General features: G+C 41.6%; 1 protein-coding gene across 1 annotated transcript in view; it reads right to left on the bottom strand.

Annotated features, from left to right (window-relative positions):
• LOC122564275 (coagulation factor XIII A chain-like) overlaps nt 1-8313 on the bottom strand; it is a 100582-nt gene extending 92269 nt beyond the window's left edge. Inside the window, exons 1-3 of the mRNA XM_043718950.1 lie at nt 7982-8313; nt 5745-5787; nt 3692-3867 (exon numbers count right to left, since the gene is read on the bottom strand). Coding sequence (XP_043574885.1) covers nt 3692-3851 — 160 coding nt within the window. The 5' untranslated portion in view covers nt 3852-3867; nt 5745-5787; nt 7982-8313. The remainder of the gene's footprint in view (nt 1-3691; nt 3868-5744; nt 5788-7981) is intronic.
• Nucleotides 8314-8642: the final 329 nt, after the last annotated feature.

An 8642-nucleotide genomic window follows, 5' to 3' on the forward strand; every position in this document is an offset into this window, starting at 1 on the left:
TGAACAATTTACAGATTTCCAATATAAACTTGGGACTTAGGAGGTCAGCTCCAGTTGGCTGCTTTGCTAATGGAAAGTAGCACCAACAGTATGGGCTCAATTCTCACATTCCTGGGGTTATCACAAAGGACCCCACTTCTCAACGTTTCCCCCTCACTGGAGATGTGGGGACTCTCGGGTTCAAACACCACCAGTCATCTCTCAGTAAAAAACAAACAGTTACTATGGCGACTTTGCATCTTATAATCTTGTGATGCATCAGAAAGATTTGAGACACAGTCTCAAATTACTTTAGGGCCAATTGGTGGCACGGTGGCTCAGTGGCTAGTACTGCTGCCACACAGCACCAGGGACCTGAGTTTGATTCTATTTTCGGGGGACTGTGTGTGGAGTCTCTATATTCATCCTGCGTAGGTTTCCTATCACAATCCAAAAATATGTAAATTAGGTGGATTGATGATGCTAAATCACCCAGTGTCCAGGCCTGATGGACTGGCCATGGGAAATGCAGGATTATAAGGATAGGGTCGGTGGGTTGGATGCCCTTCAGAGGTTTGGTGTGGACTTGATGAGATAAATGGCCCACTTCCACACTGTAGGGATTCTATAGTTCTACGAGGGGTATGGATAGGGTGAATAATCAAGAACCTTTCCCCAGGGTATGGGAGTCCAAAACCAGAGGGCTTAGGTTTAAGGTGAGGGGGCTAAAAGATTTAAATGGGAATGAACTATCAGAGGAGGTGGTGGAGTTTGGTACAATTACAGAAGTACAGGGCAGAGGTTTAGGGTGAGAGGGGAAAAATTTAAAAGTGACCTAAGGGGCAACTTTTTCACACAGAGGGTGGTGCGTTTATGGAATTAGCTGCCAGAGGAAGTGGTGGAGGCTGGTACAATTGCAACATTTAAAAGGCATCTGGATGGGTACATGAATAGGAAGGGTTTAAGAGGGATATGGTCCAGATTCTGGCAAATGGGAATAGGTTAATTTAGAATATCTGGTCAGCATGGACGAGTTGGATCGAAGGGTCTGTTTCCATGTCACACATCTCTATGACTCTGATGTGCAAGTTAGGTGGATTGGCCATGCTATAATGCCCATAGCATCTAGAGTTGTGCAGGCGACATGAATTACTCAAGATTACAGGGAGAGGATACAAGGATGGGTCTGAGTGAGACTCTTTAAGGGTTGGTGTGGATTTGATGAGCCAAATTACCTGCTTCCACTCTGTAGGATTCGATGATCCTACAAATTGTATGCTTTAGAATCAGAGCAATCACTGTCATGATGTAGGTAATTCCGCAGCCATTTCGCACACAGTAAACTCTCATCAACAGCAATGCAACGGTGACTATAAATATGTTTGTGAGATTGATCGAAAGATAAGAAATGGCCAGGAATAATTCACTTGGTCTTCTTCAAAATAGCATCCATCTCACGTGGAGTTAACAGCGGCTTAGTTCAACATCTCCTCTGAAAGACAGCACTCCCTCTATACTATACAGGAGTGTCAGCCTAAATCAAATTATTAGTTTTATCTGGAAGCCACAGATTCCCACAGGCAAGCATTTTAGAGAATAAAAATCAGAGAAATCTAAATGGTTATATAACATTGTGAATCTGAGTCAAGAGTATTTTAGGGAACAGACAAATATCAGGTTCCAACCTAAATCATTCCCTACATGAGGGGTCACAATGGGGTCGGTCTTAAAGCCTGATATGTACAATTTATCTCATTTCTCTAAGAACTACTTCACTATCTTTGCTTGTAATATCAAATTATTACAAAGATAAGAATTATATGCAAAGAAAATGAATGGTTTCCATCAATTAATTCACAAGAGAATGTTGCTGTAATGGGTCATAATGGGTCTATGTTGCACTGAATTCCTTATGGCAAGGGATGAATCGGGAAAGATATCAGAGAGCATCCAGCCAATCAAACGGCAGCCAATCAAATGGTCAGCAGCTCACCAGTGGCAGTCATAGCAAGGGCTGTATCCAGTCCTCAATGGCAATTGATGGAGCCTGACACCAAGGTAATGGGGAAGGTATCAATAGCACAGGTGTGGAGAGATTAAGATGGGATTAGATCTTGACAGTTATAAAAGACCTATGTCCCCCTCCCCACCACACCCTCCCCAACTGCCCCTTACCCATCAGCAGCTCGAGGAAGTGAAATCTGAGAGACTTCATGCCTGGTGCTCACCTTCAACCCACTGCTTGCAAAATTACAACAGGACAAAAGTTGGGCAGGTAGGCCCTAGGAATGCATGTAGGACCTATGCCCTCCCTTTGCCCACCTCAGCTAAAATGTCCCCGTGAGAGTAGCAATGTCAGCCCCCGGGTGTGAGATACTGACATAGTCCAGATGAAGTAGTGGATATGTCTACTATCTCTTGATGACTTCATGTGTGGGGTCTTCTCTACTCATTTCCCAGTCTCTCCTTTGTTTGGTGCCATGGTGAATGGAACCTGTGTCTGCAGATCACAGCTGGCATAAAGCCATCGCTCAAAAACATACCTGTGTGGTCTATTTGTGGAGGTGCCAGTGTTGGACTGGGGTGGATAAAGTTCAAAATCACACAACACCAGGTTATAGTCCAACAGGTTTATTTTAAAGTTCAAACTTTCAGAGCGCTAAAGGGGCAGCGTTCCGAGAGCTCATACTTTCAAATAAACCTGATGTCATGTGATTTTTAACTGTGTGGTCTTAACACAGACAGTAAATAGACCTTCTTACTTTTGTCTCCTTTACTTGCACTGAATTTCAAAAAAAAAAGGACATTCTAAATTAAAATCTGTGATGTGATCATTTGATTAATTGGATCACCAAGTTACCACTGGAAGGTTGTTTATGCAACTTTTCAGAATTTCACAGCTGGATCGCACTATATTAGTGACTCCCAGTTGAATATAAGGTCTTACTGACCCCAGAGTATGTGTAAAAGCACCCTTCAATATTCTGTACCATTTGCTGATTATGTCTATAAAGAAGAACTATATAGAAGTACATAGCATTTAGAATATAATGACATCCACTTATTCTGCAGCAGTATGTCAAGGCTAAGAGTAATGGTATAAATGACATACTCCCTTAACTCACAGCTGAACAGAATTATTTTATTCATTGTTAACCAGGCTGTTGATCTTCCCTTCTTTAATCTAGAGACAAGTGAAGATGATAATGCCCATCAGCGAATTGGATAAATAACCTTTTTTTTTCAAAGTGCTGATTTAAGTTCCACAGCAGCAGGAAATGGCAAATTTCGACTGAACAGAATGACATTTGCAAGGTGAGGTTTGAAATTGATTTCAGGTCAGCGCATAGCTGGATGAAGCAGAGATTCTTCAAATTACTAAACCTATCAATCATAGATATGGAGACCTACAGTTTCAATTTGCACTATAACTGTAACTGAACATGAACTTGCTGTTATCTTAATTATATCACAGAGTTGATCATTTAATCAATGACTCCCCTGGTATAATGACATTTCACAATGTCGATAGGTTTCCACTGCTTTTTAATGGCCATAAGGACTTTTGGCAATGCATGTAACTTGCACAAAATGTCTATCCCATTTATAAAATTTCATCACCTTTTGGCAGCTGTTCGAAGAGTTATTCATTTTGATAACACCCACAACTGTAAGTTATATCAGAAACGTCTAAAAGAGATTTATCTGGTACCTTCCAGGTTGGGTTGTCCTCTTGGTCTGAGTCCAAAGTACTCAAAGTCATTAACCTCATTCTCTTCAGCATTGGAGATGCTGGAAGGGGTGATTCTCCGACCAACGTGGGAAGGCAATGAGCTCCTGCTGTTTGAGTCACCGGAGGTGGGTTCAGACATTTTGAAACAAAACTTGCTAGAACAAAATGACACAGGCTGAGTCAGAGTAATGAAGGAAAGTTACAAAGAGTGAGCATTCTACAGCTGGATGGAAAAACAGAATGGATAACCTGATCGACAGAGATTGCCAGCAAATACAGACGTCACCCTTCTTTGTTGAAAATTTTAACCCTCTCACAAACTTTTTTTTTTATTAATCATTCATGGGATGAGAATTTTGCTGGGTCTGGAGTCACATGGAGGCCAGACCAGGTAAGGATGGCTGTTTCCTTCCCCACAAGACATTAGTGAACCAGATGGGTTTTTTCCCCCAGCAATTAACCATTCATGACTACCATTAGACTCTTAATTCCAGATTATTTTGGAATTCATATTCCACCATCTGCCATGGCACATTTCAAACCCAGATCCCCAGACCATTAGCTGGGCTGCTGGATCAACAGTACAGCGATAATACCATTAAGCCATCACATTATTTGATTTAATTGTGAGGCTGAAAATGCACTTATACTGTAGAACAATAGTGTAAATACTGGTAGTTGGAAACAAAACAGAAAATGGTTGGAAATGCTCCACAGGTCAGACCATACCAGTAAAGAGAAAGTGAGGTCAGTAATCCATTCCTTTTCATCAGAACAGTGCCTGTCTTCCAAAGTATCGATACTCTCTTCTTGTCAATTCTTAGTCAACCGAAGTTCTTTAGTATGCATCCACTGTTCCCATCAATATGGGTCAGTGTGGAGGATCTTATAGTCAAATATTAACACTGACAGTCCTATGTCAAGCTCAAATCTGTAACCTATCCACTGGGTATGGCACTAGAAGACCACCATCATCCAATGTCTTACATCTCAACACAAACTGCTCAAGAGAGGAAGGTTAGAACATAGAACAGTACAGTACAGTAAAGGCCCTTCGACTCACGATGTTGTGCCGACTTTTTATCCTACTCTAAAATCAGTCTAACCTACATACCCTTCATTATACTATTTTCCATTTGCCTTTCCAAGGGTCGCTTAAATGTCCCTAGCGTATAGACTCTACTACCACTGCTGGCAGTGCATTCCACACACCCACCACTCTGTATAAAGAACCAACTTTTGACATCTCCCCTAAACCTTCCTCTGATCACCTTAAAATTATCTTGTGACAGACATTTGCACCATGGGAAAAATGTCTCTGACTACCCACTCTACCTATGCCTCTCATCATCGTTTACACCTCTATCAAGTCGCCTCGCATCCTTCTTAGCTCCAGTAAATCTCCCCTGCACCCTCTTTAAAGCTTCCACATAATGAGGTGACGAGAGGTTAACACAATATTCCAAGTGTGGTCTAACCAGGGCTCTATAGAGCTGCAGCACAACCTCGTGGCTCTTAAATTCAATCGGGCTGCTAACACACCATTCACCTTCTTAACAACGCTATCAACCGGGGTGGCAACTTTGAGGGATCTATGGACATGGACCCCAAAATTCCTCTGTTCCTCCACACTGCCAAGAGTCCTGCCTTTAACCCTGTATAATGCATTCAAATTCAACTTTCTAAAGTGAATCACTTCACACTTTTCCAGGTTGAACTCTATCTGCCACATCAGCCCAGTACTGCATCCTGTCAATGTCCCGTTGCAACCTCCAACAGCCCTCCACACTATCCACAGCTCCACCAACCTTCGCGTCATCGGCAAACTTACTAACCCACCCTTCCACTTACCCATCCAAGTCATTTATTAAAAAAAACAGAGAACTGATTTGTTAGGTGGGGAAGTTAGAGGGCACATGGAGGGCATGGGGAAATTTGTGATTATTAAGTTAGCGTTACTAACATTCTTTACAAGGCTTTCAATTTTACTGAGGCTGGCATCATACCCATGCACAATAAATATGGTCCATACCTTCTATGGACTTCCTTGAGTTAGTTTATTTTGATGGTTCTTCCTGAAAAAGAAATATGATGATGGTTAACTTGATGCAATGTTAAGATATATGTTAAATTTTTAATGTTTTCATGATCATTAAAGGAACTTTGGAGATACATCACATGTAAATGTGGTTGCTTCAGACGGTCAGTCAGTTTCAGATATCATTTGAGCCAGTCTTTTTAAAGCACTAAAGAGAAGTGAAGCCCACTCCTGCATCCATCTTACAATTCAGAGCAGGCCATTCAGCCCAATGGGTCCACTGTGATGGTATTTCCTACATGCCTCCACTCACCTTTCTTTGTCTCAGTGATATATCCTTGCACTTGTTCCTCTTCCAAATGTTTAGATAGATTCCCCTTCAGTGGTCCTATGGCAGCTACTCCTTGTGATTGGTAGCCTATTGCACACTCTGATTGTTAAGCTCACATATTAAATCCACACTAGCCCCTGGGAATTGCATTGTATGTGACACATTGTAACCGAGAGGGATATCAATCCAGAGTGTCATGATTTGGAGATGCTGGTGTTAGACTGGGGTGTACAAAGTTTAAAAAAAAAATCACACAACACCAGGTTATAGTCCAACAGGTTTAATTGGAAGCACATTAGCTTTCGGAGCGACGCTCCTTCATCAGGTGATAGTGGAGGTGATCGTAACATCGAGCCCTCCACTATCACCTGATGAAGGAGCATCGCTCCGAAAGCTAATGTGCTTCCAATTAAACCTGTTGGACTATAACCTGGTGTTGTGTGATTTTTAATCCAGACTGTGACAGACTGACAGCGGTGAGATTTACTATTTCATCTGCTACTGCTTTCCTCCAGGGATAGAGCAAGTTAACAAAATCAGTCTTTTGAGAACTTGCCAACAGTTAAAGAATAAGCAGGATTCCCAGATCACCAGGGATTTGCCAGAAAGAGAATTCCCAACGGTCTGCTGCTGATGGGGCACATTTAAATAAAGAGTCTCTACATATATATTTTTAAAAAGGTTACACAAAGAGCAGAAATGTAGTGCTAGATGCTTTTAAGACAATCATTTTACATTTGGCTCTGAAGTGTAAAAGTCCATTAATGTGTCCAAATCAAAGCCAGTGTTCTAAAGATCTCAAAGTTACTCACTGGCAAACTTTGTGTAACAAAGGGTTATTGTCCTAGAAAATAAATATCTTGCATTCATATGGGATATCTGGGCGGCATGGACGGGTTGGACCGAAGGGTCTGTTTCCATTCTGTACATCTCTATGACTCTATATAGCGCCTTTCACATCAGCAGATTGTGTTGACACTTTTACATTTAATCTGTTGTTTACACGTGTTTACACGTAAAACTGAAATTGGTGGAAAATTCCTGGAGATGCTTGCATTTCTGAAAATGGCATGAAGAAATTGCTTTGGAAGCATCGGGTTGTTGTTGGTTTTAGCTCACACCAAACAACTGAGATGGGGACATGTGTTTTAAATAATTTCTACATCAAAGCTTTGAGAAGATCTTTTAAGTGGAACTGAGTCAATCAGAAACGATGGTAACAGCATCAGAGCAGGGAAAACAAATGCACAAAGTGCTTCGAAGTTTCTTTTCCAAAAACTTTGTGACAGAGGGAGATCAAACTTTCGATCACTGTGTATACATTTTTTCCAGCGTCAGTGAGACTGAAAACCAATAAAATGATTGCAAGCTTTATAAATGGAAGCAAGCCTGGTGAATTGCTACAAAGATATTTGAAGGCACTACAATGAAAAAGTCAGTCAGAGGCACCAAACTAAAGTATTTCCCGGAACCAACCCAAACAAATCGTAAGTTACATTTATTGATATTGGAAATAAATCTGTTTCTCCAATTAAACACCCAGAAAAGCTAGCGGCTCCTCTGTCATTGCACAGGAGACATTTAAACAAAGACCACTGATAACCATAAGGCACGTTTCAAATGCTATCCTGTTATTTGGCCAACACTCTGAATTTAACAAAGAAATGACCACAGTCTCCAGTTTGAAGAGTGACAGGGAAAAAATTGCATATATTAGAGACATATGGAGATTATTCCAACTTTAAAAAGCAGGAACCGACTGCCTACAAGCGGCAAGGCCCCTACCCCAATAGTGCATTGATATGTATTTTTATAAATTATCAGCCTCGTCACAAAATCTAACTTCAATACAACAAATTGACTCAATTAGCGAGTTGAACTATGAAAAAAGATCATTTACCTGATGAGAGAGAAGAAACTAGCAGCCTGGAGACAGAGTACTAGTTAACAGCATCTGAATGCACCAGCTTTATACTGATTGCCAGAAGCCAGCTCGCCTTTGCAAAGAATGTGAGCAAGTTTTTTTTTTGCATTCCCGGTTTTGTGGTTAACAATTCTGACTCAGAACAGTAAAGAGCACGGTGGCCACGCCTGACGAGAAGGAACGGGTGCACAGCCTATGTCTGCAATTACTCACAATCCTCTAGTTATCAGCGTTCCCCGGAGCAGAAACACTCAACGAATGTTTCACCCTAAAACCCAGAGAGAATGTGGCCTTTCTCCTCCCACAGAGGCTGCCTGTCCTGCTGAGTGTTTCCAGCATTTTATTCCAGTTTTGCAGCACCCAAGCAGGTGTCTTATCTCTGGAGCAGATGCCAGTCTGGTGGTGTTCAGGCTCTTATTGAGCAGTCTTACTGTTCAAGTTAAATAAATAGTGGAGGTAGCAAAGATATCTCATTGATATTGAAGTATTGCTTTCTTCAGGTCAAATTAGGGTGGGGTGAAGGGGGAACAAATCCTGCAATAAGATAACAAGGGAATAGGCTTTAAACTTGCCCCTCCCCCAACCACGAAGTTTCCCCCCTCCCCATTCTCCTATTTCCAAGACCCCAACCACTTCG

This window comes from Chiloscyllium plagiosum, chromosome 29 (assembly GCF_004010195.1).
Source record: "Chiloscyllium plagiosum isolate BGI_BamShark_2017 chromosome 29, ASM401019v2, whole genome shotgun sequence".
NCBI classification, from domain to species: Eukaryota; Metazoa; Chordata; class Chondrichthyes; order Orectolobiformes; family Hemiscylliidae; genus Chiloscyllium; species Chiloscyllium plagiosum.